The following is a 27349-nucleotide window of genomic DNA, read 5'->3' as shown; positions in this document are numbered from 1 at the left end:
AAATTATAGGAAGTATATAAAGATCACAAAAGGAACAAAAATAAAGGTGGTGCGGTAGTGTTCGTGGGTTCTTTGGTCATTCAGAAGTCTAATGGAGGGGAAGAAGCTGTTTCTAAAATGTTGAGTGTGTGTTAGGAATTTGCTGTGTTGCATTGGTCAGAACACAACATGCACCAAAAACAATTACATTCAATAATTATAAAGAATTAATAAATATGTTTAAGAAATCAAAGTTTGAGGTTAAAGGACAGATGTGGAATAAAATGTGCATGTATTTACAAGCCTTGCCTTATGCCTTACAAGGCGCGAAACGAAAGACTGTGTGGCGCGCCAGTCCTCACACAGACAGTAGGTGGCCGTTGACTCACAAAGAGCTCATCCGCCCTTTGACAGGTTTTGTTTTTAGTCCTGCTGGGTGCCTACACACCCTCCTCCCTGGGTAACCGAAGTGCACCAGGGGTGTGTGCAGGTTGAGTCGCCGACATCCCGACCCGAGACTGGTAGTACTGGGCTACATGGTACCAGTAGCAAGGCGAGGCCCTGACCTGACACTGTAGTAGTATTTACAAGGTAAACAGCATTATATAAAAAAGTGTTTAAGTGTGTCTTTACAGTGCATGACTGGGAAGGGGAGTTAGGGTGTTAACTAGACTGATTGATCAGATTAACTGTCAGGGGACGAAACTTTTAGGATGGCATGAAGTTTTAGTTTTAACAGTCCCACTGTGCTCTCCGGAAGGTAGCTTACTTGGGGTGGGTGATGTCCTCAGTGATTCTTCCTGTCCACCTCTCTGTCCTGGCCACATACAAGTCCTGCAGTGATGGTAGACTGTAGCCAGTGACCTTTTCTGCTGTCTTGACAGCTCACTGTAGCTTTCTTATATTGTGAAATGGTGCTGCACCAAACCAGGCAGTAAGGGCCGATGCGATATTTGGAAGAAATGTCATGATATCTATACCTAGAAGAATGAGCAGTAATCCCATTGAGATGTACAAAATTCTTACAGAGCTGATCAGGGTGATTCCAGGAATCGTGATTCCTCTGGAATGACACATCTCGAACCTGGGATCACTGCTTCAAAGCAAGGAATCACTATTAAGGCCTGAGCCGAGCAGAGGTTTCGGGAGAGCAGTGAATCTCTGGAATTCCATTCCCAAGGTGGCAGTGGGAAATGAGTCACTCAGTTACATTCAAGACAGAGATAAATCGATCTTTTTGGATATTTAAGGGATCACAGGATATTGGTTTTGTGCAGGAAACTGGCATAAAAGTGAAATATCATACACCACATGAGTATCTGGTAGAAAACATGCAGTGGGTACAATTATAGGTTTTTTCTGTTCCTTGTGTTTTTATTTTGTATGCAGTCTACTATATCAGTGCAAAAGACATAAATTACAAATGTACTGATTACCATTTTCATTCCTTGTAAGGAAGGATTTTAAAGCAGGAGGGATTTAAAGACACTGCACGTCTTGTATGAATATCATTTGTGGATCCAAATCATTAACTTTGCAACTCCCTCTTGTAGCATTTCTGTTCTTTATCTCAGTGCTGTAGGCCAGAGAGTGTTGCTTTTCTCTCCCGAAGGCAATCCTGGGTTATCAGTCTGACGTTGTGCATCATTCCTGAAATTCATTTGGAATTTTTCGGGATGAGTTGAGTGTGAGGGGCCCAATGGATTTTTGTGTCAGACGCAAAGGAATCGGATCATTCTGTTGAATGCTCTCTGTTTGGAATACTGCTGAGTAAATTGGACCCAGTTGCTCTGAGGAGCTTCTCCGAATTATTCTTGGCTTTTCTAGAACGACTGAATTTTAATAGCACCATGCTCAGCTGGGACTCTTCAAATCTGGGTCCCATTAATTATGTTTTATGCAACTCCAGGGTAACTTTCACCCTCTGATTAAACCCCACCCCCCACCCAATCAATTTTTACTGGTCATGACCTTCCCAGTATCCCTATTTTTGATCCTCCTATTGCCACTAGCCTTGATGATTATTGAGTCATTGATCCCCAGTGACCTAACATTATGTGGCCAATTACACTCCTCAACCACTCAGATTCACCGAAGGGAGAAACCCACACACTTTGATCCATTGTTGGTGGAATCCCACACATCCTCCAGGTCCCAATCCCAAAAGGGGCGCAGGGCAATCACCAACCCCTACCTTGGGCTGTGATTCCCAAATCAGTAAACCACAACCCATCCTATCTCACAATCCAGTTTACTGTGGTAGAACCAGACGCCCCACCCCTCCAACACTGCTTTACTTCACTTGGGCTTCTACCACCACATAATGCAAATATGACAACCCTCTTTGATGTCTAGGCCCATGTTAATAAAAGCAGGATAAAGCTTGTTTACATAGAAATAGAGAAGTACAGCATAGAAGCATGCCCCAAGTCCATGCCGAAACATTTAAACAACCTACTCCCTTCAAACTGCACTGGGGCCATTGCCCTCCATACCCCAACCATCCCTGTACTTACCTGACCTTCTCTGAAATGTTAAAATCGAGCTCACAGGCGCCACCTGCGCTGGCAGCACATTCCACGTTCTCACAACCCTCTAAGTGAAGAAATTTCCCCTCATGTTCCCCTTAAACTTCTCATCTTTCACCCTTAACCCATGACTTCTGGTTGTAATCCCACACAACCTCAGAGGAAAACGGCCAACTTGCATTTACCCTATGTCTGTCAAATCTCCTCCCGATTGGCGACATTCTAAGGAATACAATCCTAACCTATTCAATCTTTCCTTATAACTTTGGTCCTCCAGACCCAGCAACATCCTTGTAACTTTTCTCTTCTCTCTTTCAAACTTGTTTACATCTTTCCTGTAGGTCGGTGACCAAAACGGTGTCTTTTGTTGTCAGACAGACTGCCACAACACCCTTTTCTGCTGTGGATAGGAGGGAAATGTGCCCATAGGCACACAGATGAAAAAAAAATGGAAGGCTGTGTAGGAGAGAGGAGTTAGATCGGTCTTAGAGTAGGTTAAAAGGTTGTCACAACATCACGGGCCAAATGGCCTGTACTGTAAATGTATATGACAAATAATACTTGATCCTTGATACTGTGCAGTATGTTGCATGTTTAGCATTTGACTTCTGTGAAAAAAAACCTTACAGCAAATGATGGTCCTGTTATCACTCTCAACATTTTCAAATTGTCTGTGTGAAACACTGTAACTTTTTGACTTAGCCTGATTTGTGAAGAGTCAGATCAATTCATGCAAACACCTTTCCCATCCCAGCCCCTGCCCCTGGCAGCTCACCCACTGAACCTCAAGCCCTAATGTCCTTCCTCTTATTTATGCTTTCCCTCACATCAAATATACATTTTTTTTTCGTCAAATTGCAGGTGATTCTGATCTGCTGGCTTTGGAACTTGATGGTGAAGACAAGAGCACACAAAAAGATAAGGATGACGTTTCTGATTCTATCCAAGAAAGGTAAGAGTCCATGATGCAATGAGGTTGCAGAATGTTTATGCTCATGGTGTTTGGGTTTTTGCCTCCTTCATGTGACTTGTAGAGTTTGTCATGTGTAGTTGATGCCTTTTTCAGGGAGCAATGAGATCTCTGCTCCACTGGAGCGTAATGGAAGATTGATGTGTTGTGTTCCATGGCTGGTGACTCGTGACCACAAATACACTTTGCATCATGCAACATCTACCACTTGTGAATATTTGGGTATTGTCATCCATGGGCAGTCAAAAATTGTCCATTGTCTGTGAGGGAGAAGTCAGAGACCTGTGCTGTGCAGTCAGTAAGGAAGTTATGATTCCATGCGTTGTATCCATTCCATTATTCCTTCCATCTGCATAATGTGTCTGTGTGCACAAGGACATTGACTGCGGTTTCCCAGTGGGCCCAGATGTCCTTAAATTCTCTTGTGGTGATTTTTCCAAGACCTGTTCAATCTCATGGAGGAAATTGCAATCATGGCCTTTGGGAGTAGGTCTGTTGTGGGCCTGTAACTACTCAAAGTGGATTGAAAGGTCCCTGTGACCATTACAATAACCACGATTAGCTGCCTATTGATGATCATTGTGTGGGAAGCTTTTAGACCCCGATGATATTATAAGACCGTAAAACATAGGAGCAGAATTAGGCCTTTTGGCCCATCGTGTCTGCTCCGCCATACAATCATGGGTGATCTTTTTTTTCCCCCCTCCTCAGCCTCACACCCTGGCCTTCTTCCCATAACCTTTGATGTGTGTCCATTCAAGAACCTATCAAGCTCTGCCTTAAGTAGACCCTACAACCTGGCCTCCACAACTGCCTGTAGTAATTCCATAAATTCACCACCCTCTGGCTAAAGAAATTTCTCTGCATCTCTGTTTTAAATGGAAACCCCTCTATCCTGAGGCTGTGCCCTCTTGTCCTAGACTCCTCAACCTTGGGAAACGTCCTTTCCACATCTACCATATGTTGGCCTTTCAACATTAGAAAGATTTCAATAAGACCCCCCTCATCCTTATAAATTCCCAGAGCTATCAAACGTTCCTCATATGATAACCATTTCATTCCGGAATCATCCTTGTTAACCTTCTCTGAACCCTCTCCAAAGACAGCACATCTTTTCTTACATGAGGAGCCCAAAACTTGTTCACAATACTCAAGGTGAGGCCTCACCAGTGCCTTATAAAACCTCAGCATCACATCCCTGCTCTTGTATTCTAGACCTCTTGAAATGAATGCTAACTTTGCATTTGCCTTCCTCACTACTAACTCCACCTGCAGGCTAACCTTTAGGTTGTTCAGCACAATGACTCCCACGTCCCTTTGCATCTCATATTTTTAGATTTTCTCCCCACTTAGAAAATGGTCTGCACACTTATGTCTCCTACCAAAGTGCATGACCATGCAGCTTCCAACATTGTATTTCATTTGCCACTCTGTTGCCCATTCTCCTAATCTGTCTCAGTTCTTCTGTATCCTACCTGTTTCCTCAACATTTCCTGCCTCTCCACCAATCTTCACATCATCTACAAACTTGGCAACAAAGCCATTTATTTCACCATCTAAATCATTTATATACGGCATAAAAAGAAGCAGTCCCAACACCAACCCCTGTAGAACACCACTAGTCACTGGCAGCCAACCAGAAAAGGATTCTTTTATTCCACTCACTGCCTCCTACCAATCAGCCAATGCTCTCACCATGCCAGTAACTTTCCAGCAATACCATGGGCTCTTAACTTGGTAAGTAGCCTTATGTGTGACACCTTGTCAAAGGCCTTCTGAAAGTCCAAATATACAACATCCACTACATCCCCTTTATCTATCCCACTTGTAATCTTCTCAAAGAATTCCAACAGGTTTGTCAGGCAAGATTTTCCCTTAAGGAAACTATGCTGACTTTGTCCTATCTTGTCCAAGTGCTCCATAACCTCGTCCTTAATAATTGACTCCAACATTTTCCCAACCACTGAAGTCATGCTAACTGGTCTATAATTTCCATCCTGCTGCCTTCCTCCTTTCTTAAAGAGTGGAGTGACATTTGTAATTTTCCAGTCCTCTGGCACCATGCCAGAGTTCAATGAGTTTTAAAAAAATCATTACTAATGCCTCCACAATCTCTACCGCAACTTCTTTCAGAACTCCAGAGTGCAGTTCATCTGGCCCAGGTGAATTATGTGCCCTTTGGTCTTTCAGCTTTTTGAGCGCCTTCTCCCTTGTAACAGTAACTGCACTCACTGCTCTTCCCTCACACCCTTCAACATCAGAGACCTCGTCCTTGATCCTGCCGTGTGCATCTGGATCCTGGACCTCCTGTCAGATCACCGGCAGGTGGTAAGTGTGGGCTCCCTCACCTTCACCCCTCTGACTCTCAACACAGGAGCCCCTCAGGCCTGTGTACTAAGTCCCCTCCTTTACTCCCTTTAGACCCATGACTGTGTCACCACCCACAGCTGTAATCTGCTAATTAAATTTGCTGACGACACATAGATAGACATAGACATACTTTATTGATCCCGAGGGAAATTGAGTTTTGTTACAGCTGCACCAACCAAGATAGAGCATAAATATAGAAATACAAAAACCACAAACAATCAAACAACAATATGCAAACTATGCCAGATGGAAATAAGTCCAGGACCAGCCTATTGGCTCAGGGTGTCTGACCCTCCACGGGAGGAGCTGCAAAGTTCGATGGCCGCAGGCAGGAACAGCTCTAATCTGCTAATTAAATTTGCTGACGACACTACATTGGCTGGCCTAATCTCAAACAATAACAAGGTGGCCTACAGAGAAGAAATCATCTCTCTGACACAGTGGTGTCAAGAAAACAACCTCTCCCTCAATGTCGCAAAATCAAAGGAGCTGGTTGTGGATTACAGGAGGAATGGAGATAGGCTAACCCCTATTGACATCAATGGATCTGGGGTTGAGAGGGTAAACAGCTTTAAGTTCCTCAGCACCCACATTATCAAGGACCTTACGTGGTCTCTACATACTGGCTATGTGGTGAAAAAGATACAACAGCGCCTCTTTCACCTCAGATGGTTGAGGAAGTTTGATATGGGCCCCCAAATCCTAAGAACTTTCTACAGGGGTTCAATTGAGTGCATCCTGACTGGCTGTATCACTGCCTGCTATGGGAACCGTACCTCCCTTAATCACAGGACTCTGCAGAGAGTGGTGCAGACAGCCCAGCTCATCTGTAGTTGTGAACGTCCCATGATTCAGGACATTTACAAAGACAGGTGTGTGAAAAGGGCCCAAAGAATCATTGGGGACCTGAGTGACCCCAACCAAAACCTGTTCCAGCTGCTACCTTCTGGGAAACTGCACCACAGCATAAAAGCCAGGACCAACAGGCTCAGGGACAGCTTCTTCCACCAGGCCATCAGACTGATTAATTCATGCTGATTTGAGTGTATTGCTATGTTACATTGACTGTTCTATTTATTATAAATTTCTCTGATTGCACATTTAGACGGAGACATAACGGGAAGGTTTTTACTCATGTATGTGAAAGACGTAAGAAATAAAGTCAGTTCAATTCATCTGTCGCACTGCCAGTGAAGACAAATGGAAAATACTCATTTAGTTCATCTGCCATCTCCTTGTCCCCCGTTAGTGTAATTACATAGTTTAGTAAAGTGCCCCGTTTCACTTCGTATTTTATAATATAGCGCAGCAATGTAGCATAGCAGTCAGCATAATGGAGCGTCGGATGTAAGATGGGCGTTGAATTTTCACCACTGTCTGTAAAGAATTTGTACATTCTTTCCGTGACCATCTGCGTTTCCTCTCACATTCCAAAGGACGTACAGGGCAGTAAATTGTGGGCATGCTACGTTGGTGCCATAAGCACGGCGACACTTGCAGATTGCCCCCAACACATCTCACACTGTTGGTCATTGACATAAACGGCACATCTCACAGTATGGTTCAATGTACATGTAACAAAGAAGGATGATCTTTAATCTTTAAACTTAGAAAAGGGTGTTTGGGTATTGCATTTGAATGTTTTTTTTTACTGATTTCTGGATTGATTTATCACTCTATTGACGATTGAGCAGAGTAACAAACATAATTCAGTTATATAAAGTTCGCAATTATGAGACAAGGTATACCTTAATATCTTGATCTTCTTTATCAAAACTTTTCTGTGGTTTATAGACATTCCTCTGACCTAGAAGCAGCTTCTGAGGCCTCTACCAGTACCGTTACCACGAGGTGTGTGAAAGCAAATCAGTAGGATTCAAGTTATCAGTAGTGAAACTACTTCTGTTGAATAGTTGTAAAGGTTTAGTTTTGAAGACATTTTACTCTTTCTTTTCTCGTTGGTATTTTGTTTTTCTTTATGACGTTTAAGTAACAAAAAGTGAATGTAGAGTGAGCCTAGTCACCTGAGACATCACCAAAAATGATCTTTTTAAAGTGATGTTACAATTTTCTGAAAATCACATCCTTTGAATGGGCAGTGCAGTAGCGTGGCAGTTAGCATAAAGCTATTACAGTGCTAGCTGTAAGATTGGGGTTCAGTCCCCTCCCCCCGTCTCTAAGGAGTTTATGCATTCTCCCCATAGCCACGTGCTCTGGTTTCCTCCCAAATTCCAAAGACCTACACGGTAGGGTTAGTAAGTAGTGGGCGTGCTATGTTGATGCCAGGAGCTTGCCAACACTTGCAGGCTGCCCCCCCCCCCCCACACACTTTCTCAGACTGTGTGGCTGCTGACTCAACCAACGTATTTCACTGTATGTTTCAAAGGAAAATGACAAATAACATTAATGTTTCTCTTTAGTTTCCTCTCTGTCAGCATGATGAGTGTAATAATCTGTTTTTGGGATGGTCTTTATTCTGTAGATAGTTTGATCTTCCCCTCTTGGAATTCAGCTAAGCTATACATAGAAAAAATAATATTATTACAACTATACACAAAAAAACCTGAATACTTCGTAAAATGTATATTGAAAGATTTACATCGTGTGGAAGTTGTTGCAGATGAGAATCACCAATGGTTCCTTGTGACAAATATACTGAACTACTTTGTATGACTCCCATTAGGTTTCACATGTGAGAGACATTTGTTGTATATTAACTGAATTCACTATCTGCAACTCCCATTAGGTTTCACATGTGAGAGACATTTGTTGTATATTAGCTGAATTCACTATCTGCAACAGTTATCTAGCTAAACTCTAGTGTGACTAATTGTCACATTCAGAATTTAGTTTACAGATTGCAGAAGGTGGTTTGTGATCCCAATCAGAACAGGCAACATTATATTACTTCTAGCTTCATCATGGCCCAATTTTTAAAAAAAAATAAAACTGAGATTGGTATAGATTGGTTATGAATTTTGTAACTTTTTGATGTATTTGGAATAAACTAAATATATACCTGTAGATCCTTACATGATAAATGTTTTGGAAATCAAATTGTAGATGAAGCTTACACCTGCAACCCCTCCCATCACCCCTTGCCCTCCCCCCCCCCACAAAAAAAAGCAGTCTCGGATGGTTTAGAATGCTCCAATGTTGTTGAAAGAATAGACTTAAGGCACCAAAAAATACTTTTCCAAAGCCAGCATCCAAACTTCAAACAAGACATGGATTATCAGATAAACATCCTGTTATTGTTTGTGCAACTTTGTTATGCAAAGTTTGGTTTTGTTGCCTCAGAACTGTAGCTATATTTCAATATTTAATTAAATGTAAAGCATTTTGTCACCTTGTAGACTTGTGAATGATAATTTGCAAGGTGAATAACTTCTTCCCTCAAAGCAATATAAATTGGAAAAGTTTGAATGACCCAGAATTATAGTAATTTTAGGAGAATGAAATGTAGAGGACAATGTCTACTTATATAATCTGTAGGCATTTCTATATATCAGTTCTCGGATGCGTTACTTGTAAGTTATGAAAGTGGTTTGATTGCCCTTTTTGCATGCCTGATTATGAAGGATGCTTGCAAGTTAGTTTCGTAACCAGATACATCTGCAACCATTAGTGCAAACACTACCAAAATTGTGACACGGGGTAGTGTTTTTGCATTCCCCACTGGTGCCACACAAGCTACTAACCTAAAAGGAAGCTGGATTTCCCCTTTATCAAAGTTTCTGCCATTTGTCTGAGATCCAGCAATGTTGATGCCGTAGGCTAGGATGAGCTGTCAGTGTCTTTGATAAGTTGTCACAAGTGTAAACTAGGAACAAATTGAAACCTAGGTGAGCATCACTTTACAGGAAGCAAAATAAGGATTGAAACATCCTTGCATTTATAATAGTTAAACACTGCAAAATAATATTTTTTTTAATTTTATTTTTATTTGGATAAGGAATTCACAAATATCATGTACTTTTTTTCACACATATAACCTTTTCCATTTTTTTATATGTATAAAACTACAATTATTTATACATTCTTAAGTACACATTGAGATGATATAAAAGGAAAATAAACATTTAAATAGATAATTATGTACTGTGGTAAATCTAACCTATTAGGCTAAGTAATGGAATTAGTTGTTAAGAAAAATAGTAATAATAGTTTCCATATAACCCTTCTGGACCATTTCCACTGGTCCAAAATGTTGTATATAAGCCTATGTATCAACCATTGTAGGTGTTCATATCCTAATTTGTTTATGCTTGCTCCTGCCCGCAGACATAATTATCCAATCCCTATGTACTTATTTACTTAATTTTTTCATTTTTTTATCCTTTTCCCAAATCTTTCCCTTTACTTGTGTTAATTCTCTATTTTCCAAAAGAAAACAAAAAAAACAAACATTTAAACTAGGGGTGCTTACGTTAGCAATATTACTGTGTTGACAAGAAGAGCAGTATAAATCATTAGGAGAGTCATCTAAAGTCTGCTCGCATTGGGGTTATATATTCAATCCATTTATTCCAGATTTGATAAAATTTTTCTTTCTGAGTTCTCAGGGAGTAAGTCAACTTTTCCATTTTAAATATTTCCAAGATAATTTCGTACCAATCTTCTAATGTAGGTGGTATTGGATTTAGCCATTTTCTAGTGATTGATTTCTTACTTGCCGCTAAGAGGGCCTGCAGCAACTTTATATCTTCCTTCTGTTCAAGAAACAATACATGCCCCAAATAAAGCGTCTCAAAGTTCAGAGGTATCTGGGACCTAAGTACCTTAACTAATGTTCTATGAATACCTTCCCAAAATAGACTTAATTTAGGGCAATCCCAAAAAATATGAAAATGATTTACCTCCTTGGAGCCGCACCTTCTCCAACTCATCACATTTGTATCTTTATATTTTTCCTGATATGGGGTCTTGAAGTATCTTATAATGTTTTTCCAACAATGTTCTCTCCAAGTCAAAGAATTAGTCGAGGACCATTGAAAGCTGCAGATTTTCTCCCAAGCCTCCTCTGAAAGTACCAACCCCGCTTCTTTCTCCCACTGCTCTTTAATATACAGTGTATTTACATTTTTAGCATGGGAGCGTGCATTATATAATCGAGAAACTGATTTACTAGGTATTGAACTGCAAGCCGAATTCAGAATCTTGAAAAATTCTAATTCTACTGTTGATAGGTCTGTATATCTACAACTCTGGTTAACATAGTTTCGTACTTGAAGGTACCTAAAAAAGTCATTATGTTCTAGGCCATGTTTGTCCTGCAGGATTTGGAAACTTTGTAATACTCTTTTATCTATAAATGAGAGGTAGGTTGTAAGGCCTTTCTTTATCCATAGCTCAAATCTTTTATCTCCTCTGTTGGGAAGGAATTCGGTATCATATGCACACCACCTAAAGAGTTTTAACATGTTATTAATTCCACATGAATTAACCACCTTCTGCCATACTTTTAATGTAAGATTTATCCAAGCGTTTTTAAATTTTTCCAACTGGGCCATCAATCCTTTGTCAGCTATTGAGGCCTGAAAAGGAAAACTGTCAACTAATCCAAATTCTATTTCCTTCCATCTAGCCTTATATTCCCTATTACACCAATATAACAGAGGGGTTATCTGTGAGGCATAAAAATAATTTCTCAGGCAAGGAAGAACCATACCTCCTCCTTCCTTCCCTAACTGTAAGGTGTTATATCGAATTCTAGGTTTCTTTCCTTGCCAAATGAAGCGGGAAATCCATTTGTCCCATTCCCTGAATTGATTATCATCCACCTCCACCGGTAAAGTATGGAAAAGATACAATAACCGAGGAAGAATATTCATTTTTATAGTATTTATCCTTGAATTTAAACTTAAAAAGGGGATAAGATTCCATCTATGCATATCTGCTTTTATCTCTGAGATTAATGGCCCATAATTTACCTGTGACAGTGTTGAAAGATCCTTCGGCAGGGTTATTCCTAAATATTTTAATGATTTAGCTTCCCACTTAAGATCATATGTATCCTGCAATTTTTTGGATGGTGTATAATTTAGGGACATAACCTGCGTTTTCTTTACATTTATTTTATAACCTGATATTTTCCCAAAGTCATCCAACAGTGTAAACAATCCTATAAATGATTTTTCTGGTTCACTCAGATAGACCAGAACATCATCTGCGAATAACGCCACTTTCTGTTCAATCCCTGCCTCCTTGATACCTTTTACGATTTCGCTCTGTCTTATTAGTTGGGCAAGCGGTTCAATATATAGCGCAAAAAGAGGAGAAATTGGGCATCCCTGTCTAGTGCCTCTCTCTAAGATGAAGGAGTCAGAGAGGTCCCCATTTATCTTAATTCGGGCTGTAGGGCTGTCATATAGAGTCTGAATTACTTTAATAAACTTTTCTTGAAAGCCGAATCTTCCTAACACTCTGTATAGGAATGCCCAGCTAACCAAATCGAAAGCTTTCTCAGCATCCAATCCTACTACCATTGTCTCTGTCTCGTTCTTATTAACCTGTTCTAATATGTGCAGAGTTTTCCTTATGTTGTCCTGTGTTTGTCTTTGTTGAATAAATCCAGTCTGGTCTAAATGGATTAGGCCAGGTAAAAGCTTTTCCAATCTGCGCGCTTATATATGTAAATAGTTTGTAATCTAAATTAAGAACACTAATTGGCCGATAATTGCCACATTCTAGTTTATCTTTACCCTCTTTAGGAATAACTGAAATAATCACTTCTCTCCAGGAAGGTGGAGTTTCTCCTCTCTGCAAGATCCAATTAAAGGTGTTAAATAGTAATGGGGCTAACTGTGTCTTCAGGGACTTGTACCACTCTGAGGTAAACCCATCAGAACCCGGGGACTTTCCAGCCTTTAACCTAGAGATGGCCACGTTCAGTTCTTTGACAGTTACTGTTTTTAATAAACTTCCGTTTTGTAAATCTGTAAGTTTAGGTAGATCTAAAAAATTCAATACACTGTCTATATAGGGCTCATTGGGGGCCCGGGGTTGGGAGTACAGCTCTCGATAATATGTTTCAAAACTCTCTTGAATTTTCCCTATTGTACTCTCCACAAGCTTTGTCTTTGGATTCTTTATTTTATGAATTGTATTGTCTGCTTGTTGTTTTCGTAATTTATATGCTAATAATCTAGCTGATTTACCTCCTACTTCATAATTATTTTGTCTCAGGTAAAGAAAATTTCTTTGAGTTTCCAATGTATAAATATCGTGAATTTCACTTTGCAATTTCCTAATTTCCTGTTTTCGATTTGAATTACTTTTGTTGCTATCTACAACTTGAAGTTGTTTTAATTTTCCTTGAAGGTCTGCTAATTTTTGTGCATTGATTTTTTTTATGTGAGTGATAATGGAAATAATTTTCCCTCTCAGTACAGCTTTCAATGTATCCCATAAGATCACTGGTGATGTTTCTCCCGTGTCATTAAGGTCTAGATATTCTTTGATTTCTCCCCTTAATCTCTCCATTACTTTTGGGTTATTGAGTATATGTGAGTTTAGCCTCCATAGTGTTTTCCTCATTTTCCTTTCCAGGATTAGAGACATAGAGACTGGGCTATGATCCGACAGATCAATTGTTGTAATATTACAGTTTTTTATTCTGAGTCTATCTGTATTAAAGATAAAGAAATAGTCTATCCTTGAATAGGCTGAATGAGGGAAAGAGTAATATGTATAATCTTTACTAGTAGGGTGTAATTCCCTCCAGACATCGATAATTCCCAACTCCTCCATCAATGAATTCACTTTCCGAGTCAGAGGTTTATTCTGAGTAACTATTCTTGAAGAATCTAATATAGGATTTAATCTAATATTAAAATTCCCTCCACAAATTACTACCCCTTGAGAACTGACCATTAGGTCAAAAATGTGTCTATAAAATGACCATTCACAACCTGGAGGAGCATAAACATTCAGCAATGTTATTTCTGTACCTTCTATTCTTCCTGTGATTTTTACGAACCGTCCTTCTTTGTCTCTAGTCTCTGAAATATGTTCATAATTAAGAGTACTTGATATTAAAGTAGCTACCCCTCTTTTGTGACTCAATTTATATGATGAATAAAATACATGCTTAAAGCCCATTCTTTTTAATTTTCCATGTTCAGATTGGCTCATATGTGTTTCCTGGAGGAAAGCTATTTGTGCCCTCTCTTTTTTCAATTTAGACATAACCTTATTTCTTTTAATTGGATTCAAAACCCCATTAACGTTATAGGAAATTATTTTTACCAATTTAGTTTGAATTTTTCTCTAGTGGAAAAAAAAACACTCTCCTTTTCTAACCAAACAGTAAGCAATCCCTTCTCAACAGTAAACCAAGACATATAACCACACCCTAGACATTTTTGAACGTGCAACATTTGAAAATTTTTCCCGACTTCCCACAGTGAGGCCTGAACACCGACCCGCCTCAGTTCAGAGGGATAACCTCTATCTTCACCCTGTGTTAGAGGGCCCTCAGCAGTTTGAATAATCATAGAGAATTTTCTCCTATTTATGTCTCGACCATATTGCTATCATTCAAGTTATTCCGTCTAGTTTATTTTCAGTTACCAGTTTTCATTTTACCTTTAAGTCCGATTCACTCTTTTCAGTCATTTCTCTTAATTAATCTGTGTTCTCTGTACATTCGTGTCTGAATATTTGCAGCTTTTCCTTGTAGTTTGACACTCTGGTTCGTGTGGAACGTCCTCGCCGCACTAACTGCCACGACTTCTGCCGAATCCTCTCCAGTAGCGACTCCGGTTGGGTGATAACTTTAATAGGTAGTCCCCGGTCCGCCAGGTCCAATGTTGCCTCCTCCACCGTAGCGTAAGTTTTTGTCCCTTCGTCGTAAAAGACTCTCAGCCGAGCTGGATACAGGGTCTGGAATCTGATGTTGTTTTCCTTCAGGACTCTCCGTGTTTCTGTATATTCCTTCCGTCTGGCAAGAATCCCCGGTGCGTAGTCATGATCTAAACTGATTTTACAGTTGTTCCACATGAAACCTTTCTTTTGCCATGCCCTTTTAAGCACCTCTTCCTTCATTCTGTAACTGAGAAATCTGACCAGAATCGATCTGGGCTGGGCACCTGCTGGAGGCTGTGGTGCCAACGCGCGGTGAGCTCTTTCTATCTGTAGGTCTTTTGCGGCCGGTATATCAAGATTCTCTCTAAGTAGCTTCTCCACGAAGGGAATCATCAATCCGGGTTTACCTTCAGTTCCTTCGGGAACTCAGTAAATCCTCACATTTTCCCTTCTCGAGCGGCCTTCTTGATCTATTAGTTTCCACTGGAGCTGGTCTTGTAGCTTCAGCATTTCTGCTATCACCTACTCTGTGTTTTGTAGCTTCTCTTCAATTCCAACAATCCTCGCTTCAGCTTCATCTATCCGCGAGTTAGTTTTTACTATTTCTCCTTTAATATCTTCCAGCTGTTTGCTGTTATCTTGTCGGAACTCGCGAATCTCTCCGAGAATCAAGGACAGAGTCACCGATTCCCCCTGATTATCTCCGTCCTGGCTTGCCATGGGGGAGCTAGGCCCGTCGCCTTGCTGCGTCTCTTTATGTTTATCAGCCTTCGGAGTGGACTTTTTAATCTTGTTCTTAGACATCATCCTTGCCCCTTTTATTAATATAGTTATGCAATATTAAGTATTTGTCTAAATTCGATTATGGGGCAGTTTACTTTCTTTTTTATCGAGAGACCTTTTCCTTACGCCGCCATTCCCTTGATGACCCGGAAGTCCCAAGTGCAAAATAATATTAAAATATTAAAAATTGCGTTAATTTGGGACTCTTTGTTTTGAAACATTTGAGTGACAATTTACACAAGATTAGTTTTTTGAGGTAATATGCACAGGTAAAATAAAGATAAAGATTTGCTTTATTTGTCACACGTACATCAAATCATTGAAATATGTCGTTTGCATCCAATCAGTGAGGATCGTGCCGGGCAAGTGTCGCACTGCTTCTGGCACCAACATAGCATGCCTACAACCCTAACCCATAGGTCTATAGAAGGTGGGAGAAAACTGGAGCACCTGGCGGAAGCCCACTCCGTCATGGGGAGAACATAACAAACCCCTTGCAGGCAGCAGCAGAAATTGAATTGAATTCCGATTGGCAAACACTGGCTGGCTGGCACTGTAAAGCAACGCATTAACTGCTATGCAACCATGCTGCCGAAATGCATGCTTGGTATGGTATTCAAAATAAAATCACATCCACATTTTGCATTGAAAAATATTAAACAGTGAAAATAGTTTGTATCAGTATCTTTCCGAACCAGCAAAGGAAAAGAAAAATAATTGCAGATGCAATGGGGAGTGCTAACATTTCAGGTTGACCTTCTCACTATCCACTATACCCGCCTCTACATTCAGCAGAATATTCTCAACAATCTTCAGAGATTCCACCACGACACGTCTTCCCCTCTCTTAACCTTTCAGGGTTTAGCGGGGTCTGCTCCCTGGTGTTCGTTTCAATTCTGACCAACCACCACACGACACCTTCCTTTGCAGTTACAGGAGGTATAGCACTCTTCCCTTTCCATCATCAAAGGTCTCAAACAGTCCTTCCAGCTGAAGCAGCAATTTACTTGCACTTCTTCCAAACTAACGTCCCATATTCCGCATCCATAATGTGGCGTCTGCATCAGAGGCAGCAAACGCAGATTGGATGATAGCTTTGTGAAGCGCCTGTGTTCTGTTCACAGCAACTTCCTGCCAGTTCAAGTCTCTATCCTACTCCCATGCCGACCTTTCCGTCTCATTGTTGTTTGAGGAATGGTACCTCATGTTCTATCTTCATGGACACCTTCTTGGGATGTAGCCTGGCCTCCTGGAAGGAGGGTATCAGGAAGGTCTTTGTCAGAATGTTACGTTAGTATATACTGGCCTGCAGTTTGGGGAAGTTTGCAGTGCCTGTACCAGCACCAGTGAGGTAAGGGAAAAGTTAATTGGGTATCTCATTGAGTGTAGAGTTAGAGAAGATGTGGCAGAAATGAGCAGTAGCAGTTAAGATTGAATTCAACTCCTTATAACGACCATCTATTTCAGTTTCCATGTATGATGTTACCTCGGCTTATTAGCATTTCCCACCATTTCCGGTTTTGCTTCCACAGGGAATGGAGCATTTTTTTGGTTGCTCTGCATTTAGCAGCTTCTGCAGACTTCTGTCTATATTCCTTTGTCTATCTTCTCACTTTCTAATTGCTCTCATTAACTCGTTGATTGCATAGCCTTGCAGTTTATTCCCATGGCCACTCCCTCCAATGTTACCCTTTTAGAGACTTCCCCTCCCACAAACTTTAGTGAGCATTGATCATCGTCAGATCAAAGGGCTTATGAGGAGAAATCAAAAGCAGAACTTCAAAATGGGAAACGCAGGCACAAGAGATTTTGAGGATACTAGAAATCCGAAGGAACTTACACAAAATGCTGGAAGAACTCAGCAGGTCAAACAGCCTCTATGGAGTCAATATTTCAGGCTGAGACCTTTCATCGAGAAACCTCAAATGCAGAGATAAAGTAAACCTGTAACGGGGCAATAGGTGATGTTTCAGGTACATTAAGTACAGACAAGGAGAAGGTAAAGGGACAGAGGCCACAGTGAAGGAGCAGCTACTGGCTGTCTTGAAGTGCATGAAGATGGATGGATAAGTTCATGGAGGTTCGCTAGGGTGCTGTGGGATGTTGGGGAAGAAATGTCTGGTACTCTGGCAGAGATTGGTGATCTCCATCAGCCATGGGTGAGGTATTAGAAGACTGGAGGGTGGCTAATGTTGTGTCTTTATTTAAAATGGCTGCGAGGACAATCAGGGAACTACAAGCTGGTGAGCCTTAACAGCCCTGACAGGAAAATTACTGGAAGAGATTCTGAGAGACAGAAACTGGAGATTTCCATTTAGAAAGCCAAAGATTAAAAAATAGCTGGATGGCTTTGTGTGCAGGAAGTTATGTCTCGTGGCTTTGAATTTCTTGAAAAGTTGGGGCTAGCTGGGTTGGCATGGACTCATTAGGTCGAAGAGCTTCTACCTGTGCTATGACTCTTAAGATGGCCTAGACGCTGGGGTTCCCAACATGGGGTCCACGGACCCCATGGTTAACAGTGGAGGTCCATGGCGTAAAAAAGGTTGGGAACCCCTGACCTAGAGGATTGATGATGGCAGGGTGATAGATGCTGACATCAAGGCCATTGACAAGATCCTACATTGTAGGGTGGTCCAGAAGGTTAGATAAATTGGGTCGAGGGTGAGCCTGCCAGTTGAATGCAAAAGCCAGAAGTTGGTAGTGGGTTCTTTTTCAGATTGGAGACCAGTGGCCAGAGGGTGCCACAGGGATCTGTGCTGGGTCCCTATTGTTTGTCATCTGTATTAACGATTTGGATGAAAATTTAGGTGGCATGCCCAATAAGTTTGCAATTAGAGAAGGTTGTCAATGAGCCTGTTTCCTGAAATGACGACATGGATAAACAGAGTGGTGAAGAAGATGCATGGCATGCTTGACTTCATTGAGCAGGGCATTGAGTACAGGAGTACGTTGGGCATGCTGTATTACAGCCCAGAAGAAGTTGGTGAGTCTGCACTTGGAGTATTGTGTGCAGTTCTGATTCTGACACTACAGGAAAGGTGTGATGTTGGAGGCAGTTTCGAAAAGATTCACAAGGACATTGCCAGGACTGGAGTTTCAAGTTTTAAGTAGTTGGATCGGCTGAGATTGTTTCCTCTGGAGAGAAATAGGTTAAGGGATAACCTGACAGAAGTTTACAAAATCATGTAGATAATCTCAGTCCAATTTTCCAGGGTAGGATAGTCTAAAACTAGAAGGCTTAGGTTTAAGGTGGAGGGGTAGAATTCAAAAAAAGGTAAGAGGGACAAGGTATTCACACGGAGGGTGGTGGGTGTATGGAACAAGCTCCCAGAGGTGGTAGAGGCAGGTACATTGGCAACTTTTAACAAAGGGACATTTGGGCAAGGATATTGACAGGAAAGGTTTAGAGCAGCATTTCCCAGCCCGGGGTCTGCGGACCCCTCGGTGAATGATAAGCCTCCATGGCATTAAAAAAAAGGTTGAGAACACCTGGTTTAGAGAGAGAGAGAGGGAGAGAGAGCAACAGACAATCTGTTGGAAGAGCTTAAGAGGTAGAGCAGCATCGTTGGGAGAAAAGGAATTTTTACCGTTCCAGGTTGAAACCCTGCGTGGTCAGCGTGGATGAGTTTGGCCAATGAGCCTGTTTCCATGCAGTATAACTCTCTGACAGGCGCTCCCAGTTCTTTTTTTGCCATGGTGCCTTACTATCAACTGAGGGGTCTGTGGGCTCTGGGTTGAGAACCACTGTTTGATGATTTTATGATATCCTGCATTAGAGAATATAATAAAGACAGGGGTCTAAAGATTACTCCACCCGTTTCTCATGATGTTAAAACGGCAGTAAGTGGCACCCTAATACTCTTTAGAAAAGTCACTTAAAGAGTTGGAATCGGCGAGCAACACCTCATGTTCTACCTGAGTCGTCATCAACCTGATGGTACGAACACTGATTCTCAAGATTCTGGTAACTACTCCCCTTTTTCCCCCATCTCTTTTCTTTGTTTCTGTTTTCTCCCCATTTTGGAGGCCCTTTCACCCCTTTTGGCTCCCCTGCCCTCGTGACCTCCCCTCTGTCTCCCTACCTCCTTCCCATCATTCCACTGTCCTCTCCTATCAGACTCCAGCCCTTTGCCTCTTCCACCCACCACCTGGCAGCTTCTCACATCATCTCCTGCCCACCCACCTTGCCCCTCACCTGGACTCACTTATCCCCTGCCAGTTTATACTCCCTTTACCTTGTATTTCCAGCGAATGTCCCATTTTCAGTCTCCCCCGCTGCCAACACGTCGACTGTTTATCCTCTCCATTGATCTGCTGAATTCTTCCTGCATTTTGTGAGTGTTGCTAGCAGAACAATGTTATCAGCTTGTTCTTTTATCAAGGGAAGTGGTCAAATTTAGTGCAATACTCCCCGGCAATGTGTTGCAGATTTGCTCGTTCAACTGTGTGTCATCTGGCTGGCTGTGCTCTGCAGCCAGTTGTCAAAGAGACGTGACATTTCAAAACCTTTCAGAAGGAGGTAGACACGAGGAATTCTGCAGATGCTGGAAATTCAAGCAACACACATCAAAGTTGCTGGTGAATGCAGCAGGCCAGGCAGCATCTCTAGGAAGAGGTACAGTCGACGTTTCAGGCCGAGACCCTTCGTCAGGACTGGGAGGGAGATATTGTAACTAAATGAGAGGATGGAAGCTGGACAGGAAATAATCCCAAAGAGGTCAGAGGATGCTGGACAGGTTAGTGAAGAATCTTGTTCATCATACAAGAGGACCTCCCAGGATACAGCCTGGTCCTCCTACAAGTAGGGTGCAAGGAAAATCTCTGCAAGACCATTGGGGATTGGTGGGGGGGGGGGGGGTGGCGGGGAGTTTTAGGGGAAGATTGCAGTGCCCTTGCCAGCTGTTGTTGGGTGAAGGAAAAGTACATGAGGTCTTCTGTCATTGAGCGTAGAGTTTTGTGAGATGCTGCAGAAATCAGCAGTAGCAATGAGTGATGATTCTGGAACTGCAAACCTGAGAGTGACTGTGACCCATACTTGCATGGAGCTTAGAAGAATAGGGAACCATGGGTAACACTAGGTAATTTCTAAAGTACGTACATGTTCGGCACAGCATTGTGGGCTGAAGGGCCTGTATTGTGCTGTTTGTTTTCTATGTTTCTATGCATAGGCGAAGTAGTCTCTGTTGTAACATACACAAAATGGGAGAGGAACTCAGCAGGTCCGATGTAGAGGAGTAGGCAGTCGACGTTTCGGGCCAAGACCCTTCATTGGGACATGTTGCTCTGGATTTTCAACATCTGCAGAATCTCTTGTGTGTGTATAGTCTGTGTTGTATTTGAGGTCTCAGATCACAGAGAGCGGGCCTGTGCTTTACAAGAAAAGATTGACAAGAGCATTTCTGCAGATGGTGAATATTAACAGCAAACTCAGGCTGGGGAACATGGAGTGCTCACCTCGGAATGTAAACAGTTGAAGAATCGAGCAAGCTCTCAATGGGAGTGAACCGAGGAAATCTGCTTCCATTCAAGAATTGAGGGCACAGATTTAACATTTTGGCCAAGAAGTACAAAAAGGACTTGAAGGAAAAGTTATTTTGATGAGCAAGGTTGGTGTAATATAAAATTCACTGACTGGGGTGATGGACGCGATCAGGAATTGGGAGGAAACAACTTCCAGAGTTACAGGGAAAAGTGGCAAAATAGGACTGCAACACACACAAAATGCTGCATTCACCAGGCCAGGCAGCATCTTTAGGAAGAGGTACAGTCGACGTTTCGGGCCGAGACCTTTCGTCAGGAGTAACTGAAAGAAGGGATAGTAAGAGATTTGAAAGGGGGAAGGATGGAGCCAAGAGCTGGACAGTTGATTAGCAAAAGGGATACAAGGCTGGAGAAGGGAGAGGATCAGGGGACGGGAGGCCTAGGGAGAAAGAAAGAGGGAAGGGAGCATCAGAGGAAGGTATAGTGAGAGGGATAGGGAGAAAAAAGAGAAAGAAAGGGGGGGAAAATGAATAAATAAGGGATGGGGTAAGAAGGGGAGGAGGGGCACTAACGGAAGTTAGAGAAGTCAATGTTCATGCCATCAGGTTGGAGGCTACCCAGATGGAACATAAGGTGTTGTTCGTCAGCCTGAATGTGGCTTCATCTTTACAGTAGAGGAGGCTGTGGATAGACATATCAGAATGGGAATGGGACGTGGAATTAAAATATGTGGCCACTGGGAGATCCTGCTTTCTCTGGCGGACAGAGCATAGGTGTTCAGCAAAGTGGTCTCCCAGTCTGCATCGGGTCTGGCCAATATATAGAAGGCCGCATCGGGAGCACCAGATGCAGTATGGAGGAGGAGGAGAAGAAGATGGTGTCGTGACGCAGCTTGCGCGGCCACTCTGGTGAATGATATCTGTAATCTGTCAAGTAGGGTGGCGTACACAATCCTGATTTGATGGAGGCAGACGTGTGAGAACGGAGGAACATCTGGAGAAACTTCTGAAATGCCTGTTTTGCTGCCGCTGTTACTGTGTGATCCAGAATCTCTGGAGGGGAAGGCCCCGAGTCCTTGGCTTCGCTTGTTGTTCGGCGTCTGGGACGGGATCGAAGCGCTCGGCAGAGATGGTGCTCGGTACTCGGTGTCGGAGGGCTGGTCGGAGGCTCGAAGTTTTCAGACAGACTGAGAGTCGGCTGGGGTCGGGTGCTTCCAATGCATCGACAATTGTTGATGCCTGGAGGTTTATGGCAGGGAGAGTTTCTCCCTTCTGCCGCCTGCTATCAGGAACTATCAGGAGGCAATCGGAACTTTTGAGACTTTTTTTTTGCCGTTCCCATGGTCTGCTCTTTATCAAATTATGATATTGCTTTGCACTGTTGTAACTATATGTTATAATTATGTGGTCTTGTCAGTGTTAGTCTTTGGTTTGTCCTGTTTTTTTTGTGATAACACTCTGGAGAAACATTGTATCATTTCTTAATGCATGCATTTCTAAATGACAATAAATGAGGACTGAGTGTCCTCATAATCTAATCTAATCTAATATCACACCAGCCGACTCCCAGGTGAAGTGTCGCCTCACCTGGAAGGACTGTCTGGGGCCCTGAATGGTGGTAAGGGAGGAAGTGTAAGGGCATTTGTAGCACTTGTTCCACTTACAAGGATAAGTGCCAGGAGGGAGATCAGTGGGGAGGGATGGGGCGGGCGAATGGACAAGGGAGTCGCGTAGGGAGCGGAAGTTACGGAGAATTATATGTTGGACCTGGAGGCTGGTGGGGTGGTAGGTGAGGACAAGGGGAACTCTATCCTAGTGGGGTGGCGAGAGGATGGAGTGAGAGCAGATGTGCGTGAAATGGGGGAGATACATCTGAGAGCAGAGTTGATGGTGGAAGAAGGGAAGCCCCTTTCTTTAAAAATGGAAGACATCTCCTTCGTCCTGAAATGAAAAGCCTCATCCTGAGAGCAGGATGGATATAGGATTGGGTGGATTTTCGTAATAGAACATTATTTGTGTTTATAATTCTCTATCTTACAAAGTGGAGCCTGAATGATAGTCTGAATGAATTTATTTATATATATTTACCATAAATTGCATTTATATTCCATTCCACAATACAATAGTGATCTGCATTAAGTGTTGTGCTTCCATTCCACACAGCCCAGAAATAACTGATGACACCGGCTGCATCAGCAATGTGATGGTTACAAGCAAAGGACATATCCTCAGTATACGACAGTTTGGTCTGAGGGACAATTTAATCAAATCTGAGCTACTGAAGCAGGAAGAAAAGTACACATACATTCAAGATTTCAGGTTAGTTTAAATCCACAGTTTGTATTATTGTGTTGGTTCTTCCTGAACAGACTCCGCTTACCGTGTATAAGCAATTCACTGGGGCAACTCTTCTAGTGATCAGTGAGCAGCCCAAGTTTGATAGACATTGAATTATAAACTGATGACAACATAGAAGGGAACCATTTAACCCACTGAATCTCCACCAGTTCTGTATGAGCAATCAAGCGCACCCTTCCCCACAGCTCTGGAGATTCTCTTTCCAGCTACTTTTGGAGTACTACAGTTAAATTTGCCCAGCTTCTGCTGCATTCAAACCCCAAAGCACTGATTGTGCAAGATTATTTGTCGTATCATTTTTGGTTCTGTAACCTGCCCATTCTCCGTCCCTTTCATTTTGGGATCTTTTAAAAATCTCGTATCTGTACTTGCTGTAATTTACATACATAACTAAGGTCCATCATGCTGGAATCAAGTTGCTGAGTATTCTTTTATGCTGCTTCACAATCTTTTGAGCAAAATGTTACATTTCAAGTGCCTCATCAAATTTCTTCACTCACTCACAAGAGGAAATCTGCAGATGCTGGAAATCCGAGCAACACACAAAATGCTGGAGGAACTCAGCGGGCCAGGAAGCATGGAAAAAGTATTGCCGATGTTTTGGGCTGAGACCATTCAGCAGGACGGGAGGGAAACAAAAGCTGAGGAGTAGATCTAAAAGCTGGGGGTGGGGGGAGGGCAGACAGAGAGAGAGACAAGGTGAGAGGTGAAACCGGGAGGGGGAGGGGGTGATGTAAAGAGCTGGGAAGTTGATTGGTGAAAGAGATACAGGGCTGGAGAAGGGCAAGTCTGATAGAAGAGGACAGACGGCTATAGAAGAATGAAAAGGGGGGAGGAGAACCTGAGGGAGGGATTGGTGGGCAGTAAGGTGAAAAAGGGAAAAATGGATAGGGAATGGTGAAGGAGGTTCGCGGGGGAGTGGGGGGTGGCATTACCGGAAGTTCGAGAAATTGATATTCATGCCATCAGGTTGGAGGCTACCCAGACGGAATACAAGATGTTGTGGCCTCATCACGACAGTGGAGGATGCCATGGGTAGAGATATTGGAATGGGAAATGGAATTAAAATGGCTGGCCACTGGGAGATCCTGCTTTTTCTGGCAAACGGAGCATAGGTGCTTGGCGAAGCGGTCTCCCAGTCTAAGGTGCTCCTGGCATGGCCTCCTGTTTATCAGTGAGACCCAGTGTTGGATTGGGAGACTGCTTCACTGAGCACCTGCATCCATCGTTAGCGACCCACATCACTCAGGACAGGCCCTCTTCTCATTGTTACCATCAAAGAGGAGGACCAGGAGCCTGAAGGTACATACTCAACGTTTTAGGAACAGCTTCTTCCCTTCCACCAGCAGATTTCTGAAAGGATAATGAACCATGAACACTACCTCAGTATTTTTGTTTCCTCTCTTTTTGAACTACTTGGTTAAATTAATTTTTGTGAATATTCGGCATGACATCTGAAACATTGACAATCTTCTATAGATGTGCGGTGGAGAATATATTTTGCTGCACTACAATCTGGTATGGAAACACCAATGCCCTTGAAAGGAAATTCGTACAAAAAGTAGTGGACCTTTTCCGAATCCTTTTTATTAACCTAAAATATATGGAGGAGCGAAGTTAACGACATTAATGATTGTATTTGATGTAATATAATAGCCCAGCTTTGTTTAGTTCAGTTTTTGGTTCAGTTTAGTTTAGTTTTTTTTTATTTTGGGTTTTTTTTCCTTGATATTTTTTTATTTTTCTTTTTATCATGTTTAATTATATTAAGAGTTTGGAAGGCCAAAACTTGTATTATCTGTAGTTTTGACTTGCATATGTCAATTACCAATAATGTAATCCCAATCTCTTTGTATTAGTATTGTTGCTAATGTTTATGAAGTTGAAAATTAATAAAAAGATTAAAAAAGAAAGAAAGAAAAAGTAGTGGATACTGCCCAGTCCATCACAGATAAAATGTCCCCCACCACTGAGCACATCTACATGAAGGTTATCAAGGAAAGCAGCATCCATTATGAGGGAGCACCCCCACCACCTACGTCATGCTTTCTTCTCACCGCTGCCATTAAGTAGAAGGTACAGGAGCCTCAGGTCGCACACCACCAGGTTTAGGAACAGTTATTACCCCTCAGACATCAGGCTCTTGAACCAAAGGGGATAACTTCACTCAACTTCACTTTCCCAATTATTGAAATAGTCCCACAACCTATGGACTCACTTTTAAAGGCTCTTCATCTCTTGTTCTCGATATTAGTTACTTTTTCATGTATTTATTATTTGAAATGTGAAGCTGCACGATGTTGTCTATAAACAAGGAACGGCCCATCTCAACGCATTTCAAATTATAGTCGGCGACTTTAACCTCACCTGTTTGAAGAAAACCGTGCCTAATTATCACCAGCATGTAACCTGTTGCACCAGAGGTCGCAACATACTACACCACTGCTACACAACGATAAGGAATTTGGCCGTACTCCTGCTACCCACATACAGACAGTCAGAGCCTAAAGATGAAGGCTCCGGAGATGAAGACAACTAAAAGGTGGTCACAGGAAGCAGAGTAATGGCTGCAGGAGTGCCTTGAGTCAGTGGACTGGGCTGTGTTCATGAACATATCTGAGGACCTGAATGACTGCACCAGGGTCGATTACAGACTTTATTAGAACAGCTGTGGGTTAGCATGTCCCCACAAAATCGTTCAGTTTTTTCCCAATCAGAAGCGCTGGATGAACAATGAAATCTAGAACCTGCTAAGAACCAGATCGGAGGCATTCAAGTCTGGAGATCAAGAATGCTACAAGAGGTGCAGATATAATCTCCAGAAAGCCATCTCACGGAGGAAGTAGAGATTCCAGAATAGACTGAAATCAATGAGTGACACTTGAAAGCTGTGGCAGGGTTTGAATGTCATAACATCCAGCAAAGCTAAATCTTGCGACATAGGGGACAGTAGAGCTTTGCTTCTGAATGAACTCAATGCTTTCTATATTGCATTTCTGGATCTCTGTATTGCTAACTGCCGACGGGACATCAACAGTCTCGACTTCACCACACCTTGTTCCCATTCCAACCCCACTCCTTCCAAACGCTGTGCTCTCCACTCCCTCCGCACTAATCCTAACCTTACTATAAAACTTGCTGATAAGGGGGGATGCTGTTGTAGTCTGGTGCACTGACCTCTACCTTGCCGTGGCACAGTGACAACTCACGGATACCTCCTCTTATTTACCCTTCGATCATGACCCCACTAAGGAGCACCAGTCCATTGTCTCCCACACCAGCACCAACTTTATCCGCTTGGGATCTCCCATCCACCGCTACCAACCTTATAGTTCCCACACCTCGCACTTCCCGTTTCTACCTCCTACCCAAGATCCACAAACCTGCCTGTCCTGGCAGACCTATTGTCTCAGCTTGCTCCTGCCCCACCGAATTCGTTTCTGCATACCTCGACATAGTTTTATCCCCCGTTGTTCGATCCCTTCCTACCTATGTTCGTGACACTTCTCACGCTCTCAAACTTTTCGATGATTTTAAGTTCCCTGGCTCCCACTGCTTTATTTTCACCATGGATGTCCAGTCCCTATATACTTCCATCCCCCATCAGGAATGGTCATCTCTTATCAAAGCTCTCCGCTTCTTTTTGGATTCCAGACCTAACCAGTTCCCCTCTGCCACCACTCTGCTCCGTCTAGCAGAATTAGTCCTTACTCTTAATAATTTCTCCTTTGGCTCCTCCCACTTCCTCCAAACTAAAGGTGTAGCCATGGGCACCCGTATGGGTCCCAGCTATGCCTGCCTTTTGACTTTGTGGCGTAATCTATGTTCCAAACCTATTCTGGTATCCGTCCCCCACTTTTCCTTCGCTAAATCGATGACTGAATTGGCGCTGCTTCCTGCACGCATGCCGAGCTCGTTGACTTCATTAACTTTGCCTCCAACTTTCACCCTGCCCTCAAGTTTACCTGGTCCATTTCTGACACCTCCCTCCCCTGTCTAGATCTTTATGTCTCTGTCTCTGGAGACAGCTTATCTACTGATGTCTACTGTAAGCCTACTGACTCTCACAGCTA

The 27349-nt window shown here is 42.5% G+C and overlaps 1 protein-coding gene across 3 annotated transcripts in view; it reads left to right on the top strand.

Annotated features, from left to right (window-relative positions):
- inpp5b (inositol polyphosphate-5-phosphatase B) overlaps positions 1 to 27349 on the top strand; it is a 189972-nt gene that overhangs the window by 108311 nt on the left and 54312 nt on the right. For all 3 annotated transcript variants that reach the window (XM_072247158.1, XM_072247159.1, XM_072247160.1), the window contains 2 exons: positions 3369 to 3459; positions 23082 to 23237. In XM_072247158.1, the coding sequence (XP_072103259.1) occupies positions 3369 to 3459; positions 23082 to 23237 (247 nt within the window). The remainder of the gene's footprint in view (positions 1 to 3368; positions 3460 to 23081; positions 23238 to 27349) is intronic.

Source organism: Mobula birostris, chromosome 30, assembly GCF_030028105.1.
Source record: "Mobula birostris isolate sMobBir1 chromosome 30, sMobBir1.hap1, whole genome shotgun sequence".
NCBI lineage: Eukaryota > Metazoa > Chordata > Chondrichthyes > Myliobatiformes > Myliobatidae > Mobula > Mobula birostris.
The sequence above is the reverse complement of the archived record's forward strand: the minus strand, read 5'-3'. Positions and strand labels throughout refer to the sequence as shown.